The sequence below is a fragment of the Hyperoodon ampullatus genome (genome assembly GCF_949752795.1).
Source record: "Hyperoodon ampullatus genome assembly, chromosome: 11".
NCBI lineage: Eukaryota > Metazoa > Chordata > Mammalia > Artiodactyla > Ziphiidae > Hyperoodon > Hyperoodon ampullatus.
In genome coordinates, this window is record NC_136924.1 from 30,523,863 (window position 1) to 30,547,953 (window position 24,091).

Here is a 24,091-nt window from a genome sequence, read left to right on the forward strand (position 1 = left end):
TAGTCATTTTCTTCTAGGCTAAAGCTAAGCTAAATGCAGTACAGTAGTTTTTAGTATGATCTAGTTATCCTTCGTTTTGGAAGTGTTTTCCAGCACTGAAAAACACACTGAATCGGGATCAGGTCCAGTTGTTCTAAATAATCCATCTGCTTGGAGTTTACATCCCTAGTAATGAGGGGAAAGAAATGTCTGCAGCCGAGAAAGAGAAACATGTTTAAATAAATACCACAACGGAAATTTTGTAATGTTTCAGAATGAATTTGTGAAAACATTAAATAACTTTTCTTTCAGAAAAGGGCATTCCAGGGCTTCCCTGGTGGCGCAGTGGTTGAGAGTCCGCCTGCCGATGCAGGGAACGCAGGTACGTGCCCCGGTCCGGGAGGATCCCACATGCCGCGGAGCGGCTAGGCTAGGCCCGTGAGCCATGGCCGCTGAGCCTGCGCGTCCGGAGCCTGTGTTCCGCAACGGGAGAGGCCACAACAGTGAGAGGCCCGCGTACCGCAAAAAAAAAAAAAAAAAAAAAAAGAAAAGGGCATTCCAAAGAATGAAACGTGACAGTTTATCATTTATTCCAACAACACTGACAGGGGAATCTATTACGGGGGCATCCATCGCTATTTTATGAGCAATACGAAGATGAGTAAATGGCAGTCCCTATGGATAGCCAGAGCTTCCCAGTCCAGCCTTCTGTGATGACTAAGTATTCTATGATTGTGCTTTTATCCAGTGTCGCTTCTTCACAGTAATAAGCGAGCTTTAAGTGCCTTCGGTTTCTAATCCTACCTCATGTAAAGAACAGCGACTTTGAAATCAGAAAGGCTTCTTTTGAATTTTTACCTCTGCTGTTTACTGGCTTTGTGTGATTCATCTCTTTTAACCTTTGTTTCCTTATCTATAAAATGGGATCATAATTCTTCACAGAGTGGCTGTGAGGATTAAATGAAATGACACTTGGTAAGCCCTCCAGTAAACAGCTCTCTTCCATTCCCCCACTGGATTGTCAGCACCACAGATGCAAAGTGTGGTTTCTATTCATTTCCTACATTATCCATACGGGTTCCCCTTTCCTCCTCTTCTGCCCCAATTTCGCCCCATTCATTGGTTGCTTTAACTTAACCTACAGTGAGTTATCTAGGTTTAGTACTCTTCACTGCCATTTCATTTAATTTGAAAGGGAAAAGAGCCTAAAACTTAAACAAGTGATACAACTTCTAGAGTTTCCTGTGTTCACTCTGTTTCTCTCTGGAAACATCTAAAGAGACAACATATTCCCTTTTTAAATCAAGGATTTAAAATTCTTGAATTCTGTACAAGCTCAGTTTGTGTTAACGTTAAGGACACTAAATTTTCTTCTTACCCGTTTTATTTTATTAAAAAAAATCTGGGGCAAGAAAATTTGCAAATAAAAAGGCAAAACTGACATTGATAGCAAACAATTTTAATTAAATACAGGGGACAGTAACAGTAAATATAAAACATAAAATCCAATATGCAGGGAAGGGGGAACCCTAGAGAGCTGAAGGGGCTGAAGGGATCTCCGCTGATAACAACTGATGCAAATCTGTATTTGAGAGTTTCTCATGCACCTCCTTAGAAGTACATGCCTCACTCTTGGCCCCAGAATCTCACAGACACAGGAACACACAACATGCACTCAAACATGAACACACATTCAAACATATACACCTCCACACACATGGGAACACACACATCCCGACTGAGCTCTTTCACCCAGTTTGCCTCCCTCTACATCCATGAGGGCTTGAAAAAGATAACTTCCAGCAATTCGCAAAACGGCTTTACAATTTCCGTGTGTACCATTTTCCCACTCTGGGTTTACAGGAGCTGTGGGATTAAGGGCCATTTACTTCCTGGAGTGGACTCCAAACAGGCAATCAAGGGGCTGGCTTCCCCCTCCACTGTCCACTTATCAGGTTCAGAGCTTCCCAACCATGAAAACTTGGCTGCTGCTTTAAGGACGCTTTATACTTCAGGTCAGTGGAAATCAAAAGGAAACCCTGAAAAGGATGCAACAATGAAGATGATATCAAACTTGGGGCACCTGGAGCCATAGGATGTCTGAGTTTGCCTGAGGGGTTGGGGAGACGTCGTTTCTTTACCAGGTCCTACTGTGCAATACCCTTCCTAACCCCTGTCCCCCTTGTGAGTGCCTCAGACATAGGAACAGGCCATTTTAGATTCTTGTCACCTTATGTGACTTAAGCACTTATAGAAAGGGACATGGGGAGGGAAGAGGGAGTGCAGGGTAGTATTGGAGAATTCTGTCAGAATCTTATGTTCACCTCCCCAAACCACCAGAAAGGAAGAAACAAGGTATTCTGAAGTTTGTTAATAATGATTAACCAGGAAACAGCTCACAACAGATCCCTGAACCCAGAGGAGGGTCTTTGGTTCAGGCAAAAGTTTACTGACTGAGAGAATCAGAAGAGTCAGTCTAGTCTCAGATATGCCCTTTTCCAGCTACACAAGCCACTTCACCTCTCTGAATCTTACTTTCCTCATCTATAAAATGGGATTAATAATCCCAGCCTTACAAGTTGTCTTGTGGAACAAATGAAATACAGTGCACTAGTGCATCTTCTTGTAGTGTGGTGTGAATAAACTTGGCTTCAAAGGGAAATCAGACTTGGTCTGATGGGTTTTTTTTTCCACTTTGATCTGATTTTTAAACTCAAGTTTAAGTGCTTTTCATTGTTAATTATGGGCTTTAAGAGCTAAACATCTCATTTATAAAATTCCTCGGGCTGGGAAAAAACAAAGCAAAACAAAATAAAACAAAAAGTAAGCAAAATAGGAAGAGGTATATTCTACTATGAAAATAAATGGGGGCAATTAATATTGATAATTCTTACCTCAAGAACTTCAATATCTGAATTGATGAGTGAGATTTTGTGTGGGTTGGGCAGAGGAAATCCTTGCTGCAATTTTGCTAAAATAAAGAACAAGATGTAAAATAATTGGGCATGGGCATGGAAGATTTAGTAAACCTTTTAGTAAGAGACTAACAAGAAACTTTTTGATAATTTATCTTTCCATTCTTCCTGGTTCTGTGTCTTCATTCTCTCTGATATGTCCCTAGCATTTCCCTGAAAGAATAGTTAATTAATCTGTGCTTAATAAAAATGTACCTGCAACTATGGGCATTTGGATGGCAGAAAAATGCTGGCAACTTGTCCAATTTGTATTTTGAAAATACCTCAACTAGTGGGTCCTGAGAATATTTTGATCTCCAGTACAAAGCATATTTTAACCAAGCCAAACTCAAGATGCTACAGTTTGTGAACAATTGCAGTGTAGGGAGAAGGCCTAGGATTGTCATTCATTAAAACTGTGTCTGTCCAGATGGTGGTCTTTGCATAAGAACCACAGAGACACCTTCTAGGGATCATCATCTCATTTCTGGTTGACCCGAAGGAGACTCTTGACTGCCTAAGGAGAGTGGTTTTAATCTCCTTAACTCAACCAGAGTTAGCCATTCTTGCTGAGTCTGCAAGTAGAGTTGCTAACAAAGCCTGGACCTGGAATCTCTAACTTCAAAACTGTATCGTTGATGGTACAAACTCTGTCAATTCTGGTGCTCGCCTCGATTCATAAGAACACATTAGAAGTACAAGCTTCAGGATGGAAAGTCCCAGACAATCCCCAACACTTAGCCAATGTCAGTGTCACATTGTTTCCCAAGAATCCCTTACCGTTGGCCAGTGGGAGGACTCCGAAGTGGAGGATGGAAGACAGAATATTCTCAAACCTCAAGACCTAAAATGAAAGGGGAAACTGAATCAGTTGCCAAATCAGGGCATTTTGAAAGCACCATACCTGGTTTGGACATGTACTCTCCCAGACTTTATCAGGACTGAAAGCAATAATTAGCATCTCCCCACAGAGATATTCTAGCTTTCCAGACACTGAAAGCTATTTTGTGGGAAGCCATTTTACAGGGTTTCCTAATCTTTTTTCCTCTTTGAGGATGGACATTTAGGTTCCTCTCTACAGTAAATCATGGTGACAACAAATGCAGAGGGACCACATGGTGGCAGCAAACATAACAGCTTAGATACTTATCAAGTAAGATAATCCTGAATGACTAATAGACATACCAATTAGTAGTCTTCCATTAATTTATTGGGAACCCTGGCCACAGGAGTTTCCTTGTATTATATTATGCTCTATAGCTAATAGCACCACCAGAACATGCAATTTATCTTTAATAAACTATGGTAGTTGTATAATCTTAGCAAACTGCTGGTTCCTGGGAAGATTTAGGTATTAAAAACAAATGCACTATGATGAACTTCAGTTCATTCAGTGAATATTTTTTAAGCATCCTATATGCTTAGCAATAATAAGAACCTCTTTGAAGCTTAGCAAGGGTGGCTCTGAAGCAGATGTCCTAGGTTTATCTCTTGTTTTTACCACTTTACTGTGTGATGTTGGGAAACATCTCTCTGTGCCTCAATTTCCTCAACTGTAAAATGAAGATAATAGTACTAATCTCCGAGGGTTGTTATCAGGATTAAACAAGTTAATATTATGTAAAATGCCCAGTATATACCATTGTCATTTTTCAGAGATGTCTACAAACACTGCCAAACACCCCTGGAGGGGAAAATTGACCCTAGTTGAGAACCAGTGCTCTAGAACATAAGCGACATGAGGGTAGGGGCACCAATTAGTGATCTGGCTGATCCTCCTGAAGCTCGGGGAGGGGGCTTTCCAAGTCGAATGTTGGGATGACCTCTTCCAGTCAGGAGGTCACCAGGCTAGACCCTCCTAAGAGGCACCTGCACAACCTCCTAAAATTAGGCACCTTGACCTAATTTTAGGAGATGGGTGGATATCCTTTGAAGAGCAAACCTAATCATAGCCTAATAATTATATAGAGCATCATCCTTTGGTAGTCTGAATCTTAAATTTAACCCTAGAGGATTATTTTATCCAAAAAATGAAATGTCTGGGTTCCCCCCCCCCAATATTACATAGTCTTAACAGTCTTTTGAGTTCTTTTGAAACTCTTTTTGAATAGATAAAAGTAAATTGGAGAGTTTAATAGTTAACAGGCTTGGTGGATGAGTAGCTACATAAAGAATTTTAAAGTTAAAACCTACAATCAGAGGCAAAGAAAACAATCATCCAGCTACTATATAGGAAAATTCTCATTTTTCCCTGTACGGGGGCTTTGAGAGCTCTGATTCCTACCTCGATATTGCTGCGACTGGACTGTGGCAAAGAGAAGCGGAATCTGAAAACAAAACAAAGCAACAAAAACCAATGGGAAAAAGTTAAAGGAGGGAAGACTTAAAAACAACCGTATCGGGCTTCCCTGGTGGCCTGCCGATGCAGGGGAAACGGGTTCATGCCCGGGTCTGGGAAGATCCCACATGCCGCGGAGCGGCTGGGCCCGTGATCCATGGCCGCTGGGCCTGCGCGTCTGGAGCCTGTGCTCCGCAACGTGAGAGGCCACAACAGTGAGAGGCCCGCGTACCAGAAAAGAAAAAAAAAAGAAAGAAAAGAAAGGGAACTTTTTTTATTCTTTAGTTCAATAAGCCGTTATTTAAAAAACCACACAAACTTTTAAGAACATAGTGTTCTAGTACATCTTTACCCCTATATTTGCTGCTTAAGAAGAAGAGCAGGGGTAACAGAACGCTTGGATTTGTAACCAGGATGGGTTGCCCAAGTGCATTTGCTATATGCAACTTACTGTTGGCCACTTGGAATGCAGAACATTCTTACAAAACAGTTTTTAGGTCTTCTTGCTCTGAACTCAACCTTATCACTTCCCCGGGTCAGGCCGGTCCCTTATTAATAAATATGACAATGATGATGATGATGGTGGTAGTGCCACTGTAGGACGCGGACTATTCTAGGAGCTTTGTAAACATTCAAAAATTTAATCTTCATAATGACCCTGTAAGAAATGCCACTATTACTGTCCCTTTGGCAGACAAGAAAACTGATGATCAGAGAGGGAAAGTAAATTTTCCAAGTTACAAAGTCAGCAATTGATAGGTGCAGGTGACAAATCTCACTCTATTTGACTCTTAAGTTCTATGCTCTGTCTAGGCCACACCCCTCTGAAGGAGGTATTACATGTATAATTTTTTTAGCAGCTCAGTCAAAACACATAGGGGAAACGGTAGCTGTGATGGCTATCTGATATGAAAGGCAGTATAGTATAATTGTTAAAGAATAGGGACTCTGTAGAATGCCTGAGTTTGAATCCCATTTCTGCCTCTTACTACATAGAATTACTTACTCTCTCTGGATCTTAGTTTTCTCATCTACAAAATATGAATAAGAATGGTACCTACCTTATAGGACTATAGTGAAGATTGAATGAAATAATGCACATAAAATGCCTAGAACTGTGCCTAGCATATCCTTAGCACTCTATCAATGCTGTTATTATAACTAGGAGAAATGCTAACAGTTAGGCCAGCACATAATGCCCTTGATATTCTTTGTCAAATACAGAACCTTTGCTATAGGTCCCATTAGCAGGGAGTCCCTCACCTCCGCAACACAGCCTGTGCTGATGCTTGATATTTTGTAATTTTCATGATAAAGCTAAAGGCCAACATTGCCTCTCTCCCCATTTTTCCAAGGACTGATCCACAGGTCCCAACATACACACATGATGTTCAATGCAATAGTAATAGTAATATGAAGCAATAGTAATCAATAGTAATAGTAATATGAAGCAATAGTAAAATGAAGCAGTAGTAATCAATAGCAATAGTAATATGAAACAATAGTAATCAATAGAATTGTACTATGGAGCAATAGTAATCCACAGGGAGGATTCCTTCATTTTACACATGGGAAAACTGAGGTCCAAAGAGGGGAATATTAATGGCAGATTAGGGACTGGAACACAGATCTCTTGATGCCACCCCAAAGCTCCCTTCCATTATACGATGTTGACTCATCCTGTTTTCCCTATTTAGCTTCCTATGGCTCACTTTTGCCCAGGTCTAGAGTCTTATTTCTGCATCATCCCTCCAGTGGAACTCCCTGTCTTCAGTCTTGATTCTCTCCAATCCATCATCCACACCATCCCCAGGGTGAGCTACATTACACGCATGTCTGATGAGGACGTTCTCCTGCTCAACATTCTTTCCTGGTTATGATAAAGTTCAAGTGATTCATACAGCACAGGAGGCTTTCTGTATCCTGACTCCCAGCTGCCTCTCTGTTCTCATCTTTCATTCTCTACCTTGAATGTTTTTTAAGGTTAGCAATCATTTAATGTATTAACATTTTCACTTATAAACATACAATTTGCATATACAGGGAAAAATAGGTTCTGAGGACACAACAGAATACTAGAGACAGGCAAGCAGTCAGAAAAAAAGATCAACCTAGGGGAAAAAAATGGAACTGCATCCCATGCTGGTGTCTACATAAACTTGGGAAGCAGAAAGATAGATCACACAGTATCACAATTAATGCAGAAAATAAACGTGGGTCATTTTGACTCAATGACAGGAACTTCTCCAATGATCCAAACCTTGGGTCCCGGTCTGGCCCGTTTCATGAATGATGATCTGAAACACAATCACAGGTCTCTCCCTTCTCTTTACATCTAAGACCCTGAAGTTAACTCAAGGAATTAAAAGAACAGAGCTAAGAAACAAGCAGACTGGCATATGTGCAATGTCAAAGGCCAACTAGTTAAAAGTACACATGGAAGTAAAATACTGACTAAACCTGAACAAGTTCCTTCCAACTCACCTAACTTCTTGATTTAGGATTACCTAACTGTTGGCATTTACGAGAGTTGGGGCCAGGGGAATGAAATATCTCAGCCCATCTTTATACTGAGTATGCATTTCCTCTCAGGATCAAGTCACTAGTGACATTGAACTTCCAGACTCAACTATAGTTGCCCAGTGGGGCTGACCCCACTGGGGACAGGGACTGGAGATGGGGGGGAATACGTGTGCCCAAGCTTCAGTCCATAGCTCTCCCTCTTCTGTCAGAGGGAAGCCAGGGGAACACAGGGAGACCATCTGCTTCAAGGGCATTTCACTGACATAACTCAGTATCTGTGGTTCCAGTAACTCCAAGTTCAAAATTAATACCCTGATGTAACATTAAAAACTGAGTTTAGTATTTTGTAAGTAAAGCATACAGCTCAAATAATGATTACCATCTGAACAAAACCATTCTTATTACGTATGATGTAAAATAACTAAAGTAACATTTTTAACCATCAAAACCAGTGTCGTCACACATCACATCTGGCAACTTTCCACCATGTCAAACATCCAAAGAGATGACAGCCAAGTATACTTCTTTTCAGCTGGAAACAGACTCCCCAGAGTCAACAAGTGCAAGAGAATTGACTAGGAAAACAGACCTGTGGTCACCACAAAGTTCATTTGGCATCTGGTTTCATACGGAGATAGATCTATTTAAGTCTGCCTTAGAGATGGAGTGCGTTGATCAGTGGAACAAAAGACTATGTATGTCACTGGCCACAAAGAATACAAACAGAATTTGTGCTACTAGGAGTGTATTTTATGGAAAATAGGGCCACATGGAATTTAGGGGCAGAGACCTTCAATGTGCTAAACTGCCTTTGTAAAAGTACATTTTTTAAAGCATGCAGGACAGAAAACTGGAATAATTGAAGTTTTAAAATTTACATAAATAAAGAAATAAGAAATGCACGACTCTCAGTTTTCCAGAGCTTCACACATAGTTGGGGCTCAAATTAAATAGTTTAAGCTTCTCTGTAACATTTGAGTCAAGAATAAAAACAAGGCCGGTGTGCTGATCAGGTGGAGTAATACCCTGAGCAGGTTATTCATGTCCTTAGGCCGCAATTCCCATCTGTAACCTGAGTCTCCCCCACCATGCCACCACCGGGGCTGCACACACCCCAGTGCTCGGGGACAGCCACAGCGCCCCAGTCCTGCACAGGACAGGAAACAGGCTCTTTAACAGCCTTCAGAAGGGTGGAAAAGAGGATCCTCAGTGCAGCCCAACCCCCTGAAACAGCACTGTAACTATGGCTCTCATTCCACTTTCCTCACCATTCTCTTAATATTACTTTCTCAACAAGTAGAAAAATAAGCTATAAGTAGGCTGAAGTGGCAATAAAAATAGTCAAAGTAAACACTAAAAACATGATGCCTCTGAATAAAGCAAATCTACCTCCACACACTTGTTTGTAATTGTTTTGCCTTGTTCAAGTTTTAAATGATAAAGCCCTAAAATGCTGAGACTCAAGTCTACTCCTAATTTGAGATGTTTTCCAAGGATCGCTACCAAAAACAAACTAGTAAAAATAAAATGAAAAGGTATCATTTTAAAGGGGGGGATCTGCCATCCCGCCCATCATCCTGAGCAGTCAGCTTTGCTGGAAGCCCGCAGAGCCCCAGAGGCTGTGGGCATATCACATTGCTGCCTCAGGAAGGTTCCAGCCTACAACTCCTGAAGTAACGTGCAGCCAGTTCTGGTCTGAGGTTTCAAAGTCTGGCATTAAAACAAAACAGCTGCAGTTCTTCTTGCCCTAATCACTCACTCACACATACATCACCATGTTACTAGTGTAATACTAAAATAAACTATCCCTTAAGCACTAAGGCCTAACTCTAAAAGGAAAATGGCCTTTCCAAACAGGTGTGTTTAAATAAGGTATCCTGAGAGTGCCATAAAAAACTCCTAGAATGAGCTAGTGCTCCCAGATAGTCCACGTTTTAGCTAAACAGCAGTCCAAAGCCTTCTCTGTGGTACTTATATGGATTGGTTATAAGTATGATGTCACTACTTTCAAAAGAACTACTAAAACTATTATTAAAAACATTTATAACAAAGAGAAATGCCCTGCAAAGTATATTATTGCACACAGGGTATCAGAAGCTATGCACATCCAGGTTCCAAGGACGCTAGAAGACCCAGAACAGAGACCCTAAGGCCATGCCTGTGGCTGCTGCAGCCAGCATGCCCAGCGCCAGGTCACTGTCATTGTCTCAATACCGCTCACGAATGATGACTTGGTTGGCAGGCTGCTGTCCATAAAGTCCTGCATATGGGTACTGGTAGGGTACAGCACAAGCCTGCCCGTTTGCAGCATAGAAAACTTGAGTTCCTGGCGGGTATGCACCACTGTATGGACCATAGCCATATGCCTGCTCAGGGCTTGGTGCAGCATAGGCTGTGTAAGGAGGTGGGGAGGAAGCCATGGCAGCCTCATCATACATGACTTCTGAGCCAACATAAGCTGTGTTTGTCCTGGAATCCTGAAGTGTACATTTCCAGGCCAAACAATCATCTGTGCTTTCTGCACAAAGACTGTTGGTTTTCCCATCTCAGCGAACAACCTGCATCAGTTTTTTGCCTTCCCATCTGGAGGCTGAATATTCTGACATTCATGTCCCATGCAGATGTTGATGCTGTCCACTGGCATGTGCACCTTATCCTCTACACTCTGCCGAGTTTGGTCATCATAATAGGTCAGGTGACCATCTGACCACAGGTCAAACCAATTCTCCTTCCAGCGCTTCAAAATAGTACTCTAAGGGCTTCCCTGGTGGTGCAGTGGTTGAGAGTCCGCCTGCCGATGCAGGGGACACGGGTTCATGCCCCGGTCTGGGAAGATCCCACATGCCGCGGAGCGGCTGGGTGCGTGAGCCATGGCCGCTGGGCCTGTGTGTCCGGAGCCCGTGCTCCGCAGCGGGAGAGGCCACAACAGTGAGAGGCCCGCGTACCGCAAAAAAATAAATAAATAAAATAGTACTCTGTCTCAGCAACCATCCCCTCTTCACAAACGCTGTCTTCTCACCTGCAAAGCCTCTGGCCACAGCCGTGCACCGAAGCAGGGCGGGAGCACAAGGTCACTGCCGGGCTCCTCGGCTCCGACTGCCTCACACCCTCTACCTTGAACTTTATACTCAGTAACTCCGAACTGCTTAGCGCTATGCTGTCTTTTTCATCAGGTACTATATACCTGAGTTTAAAGTATATTGGCTTCAAAACACATACCAAAAAATCCTGAAAAATTAAAATTAATAAATGTCTACAAAAGTAACATTATGGCCACTAGTCATGTTAACTCAACCCGACTCATAGTTAAATATAAATTATATTTACTGTGGAATGCATTTGAATATGTGCAATATATTTTGGGATGGAGTCTCCAAAAATTAGAGTGGGTAAGGCCATAAAGATCCTAAAACGACCTTGAGGTGTTTCCTTGCAGATTCCATGATATTTCTGGCCTCCATGCTTTTTGCTCATGTGGCTCCCTCTTTCTAGAATTGCCCTTCTCCTTTCTCTTTGGCTAGTTAACTCCTTTTCCTTGCTTAAGATTTAACTCAGGTGTGACCTCTTCCGGGAATCTTTCTGTTATTTCATTTAAGGAGCAGATATTCACAGAAGAGATAAGTTTGCTTATTATCAGCCAATATCATGTTAGCATGAATTAGGTTTTGAGATTTATTCAAAGTGACAGCTAGGAGTAAAAACCAGAAAGACTGTTAATTCTGACAAGGATCAGAAATGGTATCAGAGGCACTGTGGTTCAAATTGATCTTAGTGGAAAGTGAGGACCAGAATCATTGGGGCATCTTTGAAGGAAGTAAGCTGAGCAGTTGAACAAACATTTGCAGGCACTGCTGGGGAAATGTGGGTGCCTCCCCCTGGTCACCCTGCCTCTTACAATGGGCAATCTAGAGCAAATTAGAAATTAGGTCTACATAAAATGGAACACACTTGTGAGTGTCCTTTCTTTTCTTTCATCACAATCTTAAGCCATGATTGGTTATCTTAGGACCACCTGAGCTTCCCGCAAACCAACTATCCTTTCCTACTAGGGCCGTACGACTTTTATCTATTTGCTAGTCTCTAGGCATATTTACTAGGTTCGTTTACTAAGAGACAAGTCTCACTAACTGCAGAGAAACAGGTGGAGCAAAGAGCAAACTCTTCCTGTCCAGGCTCTGAAAAACACACAAGCTCAACTCAGACCGCTAGGTGGCGAACAACTTCACTCCTTTGACATTTTATCCTTCACCTGGCACCTAACCTGTTACTTAAAGCCCTGCTACTAGCAGCTAATTTTTATTACAGAACCACAGAGCAGCTGGGGAGAAAGGGAGCTCAAATAGGTCTACCTTGCAGACATATAAAAGTATAGTTTATTTTTAAAGTTTTGGAGAAGGTTTACTGCTCTGATTGAAAACCAGAGCTAAAGTGCAAACTTTTAAGCATGGCAAAAAGCCCTTCATAATCTGAGTCAATATAGCAACTATGACATAATGAAGGCCAAGTGGACCAAAGCACAGGCATTCACAATGCCGTTCCTCCAACCCTGTGGCCGTGGCAGACATTGAAAATCAATCCTTGCACTCAATCCTCTGTAATGATTGTTTATCTCTTTGCCCTATGACTATACTCCTTGTGGGTTGAGATACAGTCTTAATTCCCTCTGTATTCGTGGGATTGAGTACAGAGCATGGCACACTTAGTGCTTAGTGTTCATTCGTTCACTCATTGATTCTTCCAGCAGATATCTATTGAATACCCAGTATACATCAGCCTGGGACAGGTACCAGAGATACAAGTGTGAGAAAAACCAAACACACTCACTGCTCCATGTAGCTTACAGCCTAGTGGGAAGGCAGACATTAACCAAATAACTGCACTGATGAACGTTTAACTACAGGTTAGATCAATAGTCTGAAGGAAAGAAATACGTTCATTTGTTCATTGAGGCAAATGACAAAGGAATCTGATCTAACTTGGTGGATGCAGGAAGGTTTCCAAGAAAGGGCTGTGTCCTTGAACTGACATATGAAGGAGGAGCAGGATTAAAAAGGCAAAATGGTGAAGGGGTCTGGGCAGAGGCCAAGGCCCAGTGGAGGGAACAGAGAGCTATGGAGAGAGCACAGTGAGACGATGCTAGACAGACAGACAGCGGCTGACCGGGCTGGGTTTCTCAGGTCATGTTGGCATTTTGATGTTTACCTGAAAAGGAATCTGTGGCAGGTTTCTAAGAAGCGGGAGGATGTCAGTGTTTTGTAAAGATCACTCTGGCTGCAGTATGGAGAAAAGATTGGCAGGCTGAGAGGTTCCCAGGTGCTTCTTCTATGCTTGGTAATGTGCTAGGCAATGTGAAGAATTTTATTTATATCTATATTTATGAGGGATGGGGAGAAACTTTATGTACAGGAAGCAATTAGAGAACAATACAAAGCAGCCTGTATTCAGGTGCTCTTTTGTGGGTTTACACACTACTTGTTGCAGGAATTCTGAGAAGGTGTGAAAAGGTGTTGAGACCAGCGAGGGCTGTGTGTGTGTGTGTGTGTGTGTGTGTGTGTGTGTGATATGGGGGGGGGACAGCAGAAATAAATTGCCCTTTGAGAGAAGCACTCTGTATACTACCATGTACTGGCACCCTACCCTGTCCATTAGCATGTGGTACATATATACAATGGACTTTTACTCAGCCATATAAAGGAATGAAATTGGGTCATTTGTAGAGACGTGGATGGACCTAGAGACTGTCATACAGAGTGAAGTAAGTCAGAAAGAGAAAAACAAATATCGTATATTAACACATATATGTGAAATCTAGAAAAATGGCATAGATGATATTATTTGCAAAGCAGAAATAGAGACAAAGACATAGAGAAAAAAGTATGGATACCAAGGGGGAAGGGGGGGTGGGATGAATTGGGAGATTGGGATTGACATCTATACACTATTGATACTATGTATAAAATAGATAGCTAATGAGAACCTACTGTATAGCCCAGGAAACTCTACACAATGCTCTGTGGTGACCTAAATGGGAAGGAAATCCAAAAAAGAGGGGATATATGTATACTTATAGCTGATTCACGTTGCTGTACAGTAGAAACTAACACAACATTGTAAAGGAACTATACTCCAATAAAAATTAATTTTAAAAAATCTGAGTGTTACCCTCACCAGGCTGTGGACCTGGAAGGTAGAAACCATTGTTCCTCTCTCAACTCTTTGTATCAGGAACAGTGCAGAGCACGTAATAGGTGCTCGATAAATTCTCATTGAATAGATGTATGGATAAACAAGCAGATAAAGGATGGGTGGGAAAGTATCTATTAGAATTGAGGTCACCTTGAGGGTGAAGCACCTAAAGCAAAATGTTCATTTAGGGAGCTATGGGAGGTAAGGCTGGCTGGCTGGAAAGGTAGGACCAGACACTGAAGAGCTTGAAAACCCTAGGCTGTAGATTTAATCCAATGATGAAACGTTTTGAGGGGAGGAATGTGTTGAGCCCACTCCAGAATTAAAGGACCCTCTTGATGAGGCAGAGTTCCCCAGTATTTTAACTCCATTGCCTTCTGCAGTCTAGAAATTCCCCAAGTGAGTCTGGGAGAAAGGTAAGAAGTCATTCGGGGTTCCACCTCCGATAGGGGCTCCCCACTGTGGCCTTCCTCTACCCTGGCCTCAACAGTAGTTCAGAGGGAGGATGGAGATGGAGATCAGCCCAGTTGCCAAGACTGAGCTCTGCTGGCCTGTCCAAGCACCATTCCAACAGAAACTGAATCCATTCTTCCCAGACTTGTTTTCCTTTCTATTTCTCACCAGATGGCTCACGTTGGGAAATGTTTATCTGCCCAACTGTGAGAAGTGGAGTTGGGTGGTGATACTATCTGCTTGTAGTCAGCTATATTTGCATTCTCTGATGGTGCATGGGAGGGGTTGCAGGGCAGGTAGGTAGGGGTGTGTGTGTGTGGGGGGGGGGTAGTGGGGTGGGGTGCAGTTTGGGAGTATCCAAATCCTCAATCATGGGAATGTAAAAAAAAATGTTCCAAGCTCTAAATGGTTGAACAATAATGTGCATTTGATTGCCTTGAGCTTTGCATGCGATTAAGAAAAAGGGTTAGAATTAATTCATGTGTATGAAGACCATCAAAAGGAAAGTGTTGTTTCATTTGGTCCCTGAATTAGTCTCAAAAATGTCTACATGGACATTTGGATTGAAGTTACCTCCTAATAAACCAACCTAGATTGGAGTTACCTCCAAACAGAACTGTTTGGAACAAATGCCTCAAATATAGAAAGAGCTGTAAGAATCTGGTTTAGGGGCCACTCCACAGCTTTTAAGACCCTCCTGACTTGTCATGTCTCTTGGGACCAATTTCTCCCTCTTACTTGGCCAAACTTTCATCCTAGAATAAGGAAAGAGAATAAAGTACTACTAGTTGCAGTAAGGGATGTTTCTTGAGCACTGATTATGGGCTGGGTGCTGTGCTTTTCATACATTCTCATCTCTACCAATACAACATTCTACACAGGGACTCTGTTTTGCTGAGGAGGAAATGGATACTTAGAGAGGTTAGTTAACTTGCACAAAGTCACACAGCTAGCAAATGGCTGAGGTAGAATTCAAAATGAGACATGCTTGACTCCAGAGCCTGTGCTTTTAATTGGACATACACAAAAAGGTCAAGTTTATTACTAGTACTCTCAGCTTTCTCTTTCTTTATCCTTTCCTTCACTCAGTTCCTTAATGCAATAAGAAAAGGGCTGTGTGCTTTTTCCATTTCAGGACACACAATGCCAGTGTCTTCTCTTTTTTCTATCAATACTTAACATTGAGAAAGGACATCCTGTTTCACTTTAACCTGACTCCATGCTTCTGGTTTTCTCCTCTAGGCAAAGGTATTTATTTGATAAGTTGTAGGTCTAAGTCTCATTTTCTAAGACTTAGCTATTCACCACATCAAAGGCAGTACAATGTAGTAAGTAAACAAACACTCATGGCGTTGAAGACTCACTCAGGTTCAAGTTCTAGCTCTGCCATTCAATAGCTCTGTGACTTGCATAAAAAATTACTAATAAATAGAAAGCTCAGTTCAATAGAGTCTGGAGACCAGCAGGGGGAGTTCTCACACCCTGTGACGGCAGCAGAGCCCAACAGGAAGAAGGAAGCCTCCTCTTGTTTCCTGGCAAGGACTTAGCTAAAGAAAATCCATGGACCCTATGTTTACTACAGCCCTCCCAACTTCCTTTTCCCTCTATAAAAGGGCTCTTCTTCCCTTGCCATGTGGGGACTTGCACAGGGCTCACCATGGTTATAGACCCCAAACTGCAGTTCTCTGCTCATCCCGAATACGCACATCTTTGCTGGGGAGAAATATCCGGCAGTCCATTTATTTTGGTCAACACTTGAGTAAGTTATTTGACCTCTATAAGCTGGAAAATGGGGATGATAAGCTACCTCTAGGATTATTCATTCAATCTACAGACATTTATGGAGCGCTGTGCCGGATCCTGGAGATACAGGGCTGTGAGGTTTAAATAAAGTAATATATGTGTGGTGCTTGGTACAGGACCAGCAGATAGTGAAGGCTCAATGATAAAGTGTAGTTATAAATGGTAGAACAAAAGGCAATTTCTCTAATAGCCATCACTGGACAGGAGACAGGGGAGTGAGGTGTTTTCTGAATAGAGCTCGTGGAATGATCAATGTATAATTGATCCCTTCCTTCCCTTGGCTGAGGCCAGTCCCCATAATTTTAGATAATAGCCATAGCCATCATTTTTTTTAACACTTAACATGCACTTTACATGTATTAACTCATGTACTCCTCACAACAACTCCCTGAAGTAGGTTTTATTATATCATTTTATAGAGGAGAAAATGTAGGCCCAGAGAGATTAAGAAACTTGCCTGAGATCCCACAGCTAATGATTCGGGCTGGGACCTGAACCAGCTAGTCTGATTCCAAAGCCCATGATCTCCCCACCTCTCTAAACTCACCACCCTGGATTCGCCTCTGATTTCTGCATCTCGTGTCTAGGTAGCCAGCCCTGAGCAGCTCCAGAGAGAGACGCCCTAGGACAGGGGACAGTTAGGAAGGCCGTGGTGTTCTGGGGGAGACGTATTTGGTGACCCTGTGTTCCCTGGCTCTCCTCAGGGGTGTTTCACCGCTCCCCATCCACTTTACACCTCTTCCTGCTGTGTCTCTATGACGTCACTTAAAACCAAACCAGCTCACCCTGAAAAGCAGCTCTGTGGAGCCCGGGAGCGGAGGCATTGGCTGCTGTGGCCCATGTGGGAGGCGGGGCTACTGCTCTTGTGCCAAAGGCTAAGCCTGCTCTTTCAGCACAGCCTCTGCTCCTTTGTGGTCTTGCTTCTGGGCTTGACTGCCTGAGGCCTGAGTGATGCCAGGCCCACCTGCTTTGCCCCTAGTCTGCTCGCCGCCTGAGGTTTGCTATAGTACCCGCTGCAGGAGCCCCACTCAGACTCAGTGCACGTGACCTGCACGGTGCTCAGAAGAGCTCTGTGCTCGGTTTAACGCCCCGCCGTCTCCATCTTGAAATTCTTCATAATTTTTGAACAGGGGGTCTGCACTTTCATTTGGCACCAAGCCTCACAAACTATGTAGGTGGTCTTGTTCAGACTCTACTAAGGTCTCAGGGCGCAGGAAGCCTCCCCAGCACGTGAATCTAAAGGAGATCACAGGGGTGTTTGGAAGAGACTTCAAGCAGGCAGGATTCCTAATTTCAGGTTTGTGTTCACAAGGTCAAAGACTTGTGGACCGCCAGAAGCTGGAGAATGAATTCAAACATTCCTTTGGATGATGTGAATTTAGCAGGTTACCATCAGTTTTCCCAGTTACTCCCATAAATAAACATAGGAGTATTGCTTTTGGCCCCCACCCCCACCGGCCCGCACGCTCCGTCTCCGTTCGGACTCGGGAACCCCGCGGGACGGTGTTCCCGGCACGCACGCTATCCCTTGCCGCCCCCTCCCCCTCTTCGTGGGCCTGACCTCCCCGCGGACAACTGGGGGCTCCCCAGAGGTTGGCCGCGACGGCGTGTAGAGCCCACGTTCTGGTGGGGGCCCGAGAGCTCGCGGAAAGGAAACCACCCCTACTCCTAATCCCCCACCTACAGAAGAAGAGAAAACAGAATCTAATCAGGAGGTTGCTAACCCAGAACACTATATTAAACATCCTTTACAGAACAGATGGGCACTCTGGTTTTTTAAAAATGATAAAAGCAAAACTTGGCAAGCAAACCTTCGGCTGATCTCTAAGTTTGACACTGTTGAAGACTTTTGGGCTCTGTACAACCATATCCAGTTGTCTAGTAATTTAATGCCTGGCTGTGACTACTCACTTTTTAAGGATGGTATTGAGCCTATGTGGGAAGATGAGAAGAACAAACGAGGAGGACGATGGCTAATTACATTGAACAAACAGCAGAGACGAAGTGACCTCGATCGCTTTTGGCTAGAGACACTGCTGTGCCTTATTGGAGAGTCTTTTGATGACTACAGTGATGATGTATGTGGAGCTGTGGTTAATGTTAGAGCTAAAGGTGATAAAATAGCAATATGGACTACTGAATGTGAAAACAGAGAAGCAGTTACACATATAGGGAGGGTATACAAGGAAAGGTTAGGACTTCCTCCAAAGATAGTGATTGGTTATCAGTCCCATGCAGACACAGCTACTAAGAGCGGCTCCACCACTAAAAATAGGTTTGTTGTTTAAGAAGACACCTTCTGAGTATTCTCATAGGAGACTGCGTCAAGCAATCGAGATTTGGGAGCTGAACCAAAGCCTCTTCAAAAGCAGAGTGGACTGCATTTAAATTTGATTTCCATCTAAATGTTGCTAAGATATAAGAGAAGTCTCATTCGCCTTTGTCTTGTACTTCTGTGTTCATAGTTTTTTTTTTGTTTTTTTTTTTTTTAATTTTGGCTAGAGTGTCCACTATCCCAATCAAAGAATTATAGTACACATCGTCCCCAGAATCCATAAATGTGTTCCTGGCCCACTCTGTAATAGCTTAAAAGAATTAATGATTACAAACACATTTGACCCATCTACAATATTAAAGAAAAGAATTTGCATTTCTATACCTTACAAGAGAACGATTCTGTTTATGTTCCATTGTATGCAGGAGCATATTTTGCTGGTTTGAAAGAGTATGATGCATACAGTTTTCTAACAGTTTTCTTTGTTTCTTTTTACAGCATTGTCTGTGCTGTACTCTTGCTGATGGCTGCTAGATTTTAATTTATTTGTTTCCCTACTTGATAACATTAGTGATTCTGATTTCAGTTTTTCATTTGTTTTGCTTTTGTTTTTTTCCTCATGTAACATTGGTGAAGGATCCAGGAATATGACACAGAGGTGGAATAAACATTAATTTTGTGCATTCTTTGGTAATTTTTTTGTTTTTTTGTAACTACAAAGCTTTGCTACAAATTTATGCATTTCATTCAAATCAGTGATCTATGTTTGTGTGATTTCCTAAACATAATTGTGGATTATAAAAAATGTAACATCATAATTACATTCCTAATTAGAATTAGTATGTCTGTTTTTGTATCTTTATGCTGTATTTTAACACTTTGTTATACTTAGGTTATTTTGCTTTGGTTAAAAAATGGCTCAAGTAGAAAAGCGGTCCCATTCATATTAAGACAGTGTACAAAACTGTAAATAAAATGTGTACAGTGAATTGTCTTTTAGACAAAAAAATAAAATAAAATAAACATAATGCCCGCTGTACATGCAGTTTCTTACTGGTAGAATGTTGGAGGTGAGGGTCAAGCCCAATTAAGCAGAGAAGCAAACTTGGTCTCTGCAACTTAAGATCTTTCCTAGCTGCCTGCCACAGCCTGAAGTCCCTTTCCTATTAAATCCTTCCTTCAGATCCTGCCAGTAAACCAGAAGCCCGCTCAAGTGCAAATGTGTCTACCTTCTCAGAGCTTGCTGCCTCAATTAGCAGCCCTGCCCGCATACTCCCCCATCACTCCAGATTTCCAGCTCCCCTTTCCTATAGCCCTTTCCTCTCAGTCTTCAGATAGAGGCCTCACAGTCCTGCGGCTCAGGCAAACCGCCTTCCAAATTCTCTCCTTTCTCTCGGCCTAGCTTAGATACCGCCAGCTCTTCACCTTTGGTCCTTTCCCTCCTCATCTCCTGCTCTCTGGCTTCCATCCTCTCAACCATTAAAACTGCCATCTCAAACATCACCCATCAAGGTTCAGAGTTTCATCAGCTTTGATCCTCTAGAAACAGGGCCACATTATGAATTCCGGTAGCCTGAAGCCTTCAGGAGCCCTTCCTCCAAAAAAAAAAAATTAAAAATTATCTCCGAAGACTGTGTTGTTATAAAGAAACGTATAATCCAGTCTGGATTGTATTCATCTTAAAATTCTTATTTTAAAATACATTAAAACATTTTCATGGGTCCCTGAAGTCTTATAGGCTCTGGGCACTGTGCCTTTAGAATTTAATGGAAATATTAGTCATTCTTTGAAGGCCTGGGTAAAGTTGAGGAGAAAGCCTTCATGAAGTCTTTTATTTCTGGGAAGCCATATTACTTTTTGCTTTTACTGTCCCTTTTATTGGGAAAACAACATAGTTATAAAGAAAATGTTGAGGAAACAACCGACTCATAATCTCATAGTCTAACACAACCCCTCATTTGTAGTTCACTTCCTTATCCAGATGGAAAGCTATTTTACACGGCTGACTGTTGTGTTTATGCAGTTCTGTATTCTGCTTATTCCATTTCATATTATTTTATTGAAAACATTTTCCATGTTTCTACATTAGTCTTCCTAACCATCAATTTGACTTATGGTGATTGACTTACTTTTTCTCTCTGTTGGTTTCCCAATCTTTTCAGACTAGGATTTCTTTGTCTGTTTTATTGCGTCCTTTTTGTCCTTTCATGGATTTAGTCTGGGCCATTTGATTATTCTGTATATCCTCCCCTGCCTCCCTCTGCCCCAGGTAGTCTGATTCATGGCTTCAACTATGGGCTTTATTGGGCTGAGGAGAACGGGCTTTGCAGGTGGTTCTTACCAGTGGCAATTAGTGTTCAATGATCTGTGTACATGACCTGCTCAAGCCCTTTCACACTGCATGGTTTGTGTTTGAGAGCCATCCAGGCCATGGCGCATGGTCTTGTTAAATTCTACACTTTAGTAAAGGGATCAGAGTGTCAGAGCCTGAAGGTAACTCAGAGATGATTTTGTCCAACTTCATTATTTTACAGATAAGGAAACTGGGGTTCAAAGAGGTTAACAGACTTGATCACGGTTCTGGAACCAGGGGGCAGGGATTTGAAACTTCCTTCCTTGACCTCAAAGTTTCATGCTCTTTCTTCAATAGCATGCATTCTAAATTTGTTGAAGAGGAACTTTATTTTACACTGCTGTACCATTAGAATGAGAATTTACATTGTGGAATTAAATTTACAATAATTTTCTTGCCAAATTTATCTGAATATTGTCTAATGGGAAGAAAAAAGAAAAGCTTCATAATTTTCAGTTAGGTCCGTATTTTGAAATTATCTGGACTATTATAGGAGAAATGTTTAAGTGATTCATGTTCTATTGAATGGTAACTTCACCTGTTTTGTTACTATTCACTTGTCTCTAAGGTCTGTTGATTCACTTATTACTACCGTCCAACAGTCACATCAACTGAGCTTACCTGTTCAGAGATAAAGAGCAGATCAATCTTTGTCCCAAAATAGCCAGGGTAACATTGGTACTAGCAACCTGCAGAGAACAAAAGCGTACATTAGTAAGATGAGTGAATTTATCCATTTTGGCCATGAATATCATTACCTATAGTAGAAACATAAACTTCACTTTCACTCTCATCTCAAAAAATATTGGAAAGAAATGGCTCTAAAAATATTATCTTGCAGGTAGGGAAACTAAAGACTTTTTGTTTGAAGATCTCCTTTAAATTATTTTTCCTTTTCTTCTAATCTCTCTTTTGCATGTGTGGGGGGCAGTGGGGGGAGAGAGAGGGAGAGACAGACATCTCACTTAGGTTCATTGTTCAGTCATTTTCTCTCAGATTGCATTTGGCCTTCATCTACTCAAATAACCTTGAATTCCACCTTGACTGACTTATTTCAAGAAAAAAGAAATTTGGTTATCAATGTAACTGAAGCACAGGGAAGGGCGCACAGGACGTGGAGAAGCGGGGAGAGGTATTTTACAACGTTTGGGGGTATGAGCACTCGCCTCCCATACGTACCCCCACCCCAGTCTCAACCCTGTCCTCTCTCCTAATCGATGGATCACATCCCATCCCTCCAAACATTTAGTAGACCCTGCTGGTCAGTGGTCTACTGCAGGAACAGGACTGGTATCTGTAGGCTGCCCTCCTGTCCCCGCAGACTTACAAAATCCATGGAAACGATGGTTTCCGCAGTCGAGTTCTTGGACTTGCCGAGTATCACGAAGGAGGCAGGGATGTCTAGGGTGAAGTTACCCGGTAATAAATTGACCACAGGAGGCTCTCTTGCCATGACCTGTACCATGAAGGGCTGGGACAAGATGTACAGCTCTGCAATCTGCCCACATTCAGGGAAAGAAACAGATTGGGAGTTGCGAGTTGAAGAGGGGAAATCACAAATTTGGGGTGGCCTGTGGTGATTAAATCTTACATCATACAGTTAGAACAGAAAAAAGCTCTTTAATAATTATACCAATAACAACAAGATAATAATAATAACAGCTGGCATTTATTGAACACATACTGTGTGTCAGGCACCATGTCAGGACTTTCAGTATTATTGCATCTAATCTCCACAAAATCTCTCTGAGGCAGGTTCTATCAGAATTCCCATTTCACAACTAAAGAAAGTGAGTCTCAGAGAGGTTAAGTAATTTTCTCAAGGTTCCAGATGAGTAAGTTATAGAACTGGGATTCAAATCTAGGTCTGTCTGACTCAAGATCCTTGCTCTAAACCCAGGATGCTACACGAGCATCTCTCTGTCCTCCAGGGCAAACCTGAGCCTTTCAATATACTGTGTCCAATACTCAGAGCCCATGACAGCATGATATTAATAGTTGTTTTACTAAAGTCACAATGTGGCACTATTCCTTCCTTTCCCATTTAAGCTAATTATTTAAAGTGTGGTGGAACCTTATGGAAGGAACAAATGATTTATTCTGTGTACAATGTCTTTCCTAGTACTTGTACTTGTACTGTTCAGTTAATATTTGTGGATATCTGATTAAAAGAAAAACTCTTAAGAATGGAAATATGGATGCAAGCTTGGACCAGAAAGGAACATAAAGAACCAAAAAGTCTTCCAGAAGTAATTGCAGTGAAACCAAATACACCATTAAGGAGTCAAACCCTGAGCACTCACCCAGGAGAGCATGTTGCCAAGGCCTTGAGAGTTGCGAATCAAACGGTTGAAAATCTGGAAAATGAAGACCATCATGTCACTGTAAGGTTTTTATCTGGGTTGTATTTTCAGGGAAAATGCAGCATTCCCTATAATTTTTATGAATCATGAAGCTGTTGTACCAAAAATGCCTAGTGTTTGAAGGTGACTGATTATTTTATAGCCCAACCACAGGAAATCTGAGGCCCAGAGAAGTAAAGTGACTTGTCCTAGGTCACACAGGAAGTTACATTGCTTTTGAGTAAGGGCCTTTTAACCTTAGGAGCACAGTGTATATCATATGGGTATGATCCATGTGTAAACATTTTACAGTGGTTAACAATGTCTTGTGTTATTGTCCTCTTTTTCAGAGGTTACTGAGACATACGATGCATAAGTAATTTACCTTCAAAGATGAATGGTTTTCAAGTCTGAAGCTAGAAGTGTCTAATTGTCAGTACTGTATGGCAGCTGGTGTTGCCACCAGCATTTTGAACACAAGATTTATAAGTATTTGTATACTTAAGGCCTAGAGAATGAAAAGATACATAAGGGATGCTCAATAAAAGTTGTTAGTTGACTGGTCGGAGAGAGAGTTCTCATTATAAAAGGGAGGGGCATGGCAAAGAGGATCTTTGAATGAATATCTGTGCTATTTACTGGTCATCGTAGATGTCAGTTGTAATTACTAACAGGAGAAATCTTTATGTTGGCATAACACAAATAATAAAATAATAGTAATGATGATGATGATGATGATGATAATCAACACTTATAGAGCATGTAGTCTGTGCTAGGCATTGGTCTGAGTGCTTTACGTATATTTAAACCTCTTTAATGCCCATAACAACCCTATGAGTATGGAACATTATTATTCCCATTTTCCAAATGATGAAAATCTGGCAC

The 24,091-nt window shown here is 41.9% G+C and overlaps 2 protein-coding genes and 1 pseudogene across 3 annotated transcripts in view; 1 reads left to right on the plus strand and 2 right to left on the minus strand.

The window, feature by feature from the left end:
• Window positions 1–1,422: 1,422 nt before the first annotated feature.
• The window catches only part of BPIFC (BPI fold containing family C), a gene marked incomplete at its 5' end in the record, with an annotated part of 37,746 nt that continues 15,077 nt past the window's right edge, over window positions 1,423–24,091 (minus strand). The window contains 7 exons of the mRNA XM_079715889.1: window positions 1,423–2,018; window positions 2,874–2,950; window positions 3,714–3,777; window positions 5,218–5,260; window positions 21,486–21,553; window positions 22,192–22,362; window positions 23,168–23,221. Coding sequence (XP_079572015.1) covers window positions 1,896–2,018; window positions 2,874–2,950; window positions 3,714–3,777; window positions 5,218–5,260; window positions 21,486–21,553; window positions 22,192–22,362; window positions 23,168–23,221 — 600 coding nt within the window. The 3' untranslated portion in view covers window positions 1,423–1,895. The remainder of the gene's footprint in view (window positions 2,019–2,873; window positions 2,951–3,713; window positions 3,778–5,217; window positions 5,261–21,485; window positions 21,554–22,191; window positions 22,363–23,167; window positions 23,222–24,091) is intronic.
• LOC307060975 (pleckstrin homology domain-containing family B member 2-like) lies at window positions 9,918–10,515 on the minus strand (annotated as a pseudogene). The gene has a single exon. The product of its transcript is annotated as a pleckstrin homology domain-containing family B member 2-like (transcript).
• Window positions 17,988–18,787, plus strand: LOC307060976 (eukaryotic translation initiation factor 4E). The gene has a single exon (XM_079715890.1). The coding sequence runs from the start codon at window positions 18,126–18,128 to the stop codon at window positions 18,522–18,524; it is 399 nt and encodes a 132-aa protein (XP_079572016.1). The 5' UTR covers window positions 17,988–18,125; the 3' UTR covers window positions 18,525–18,787.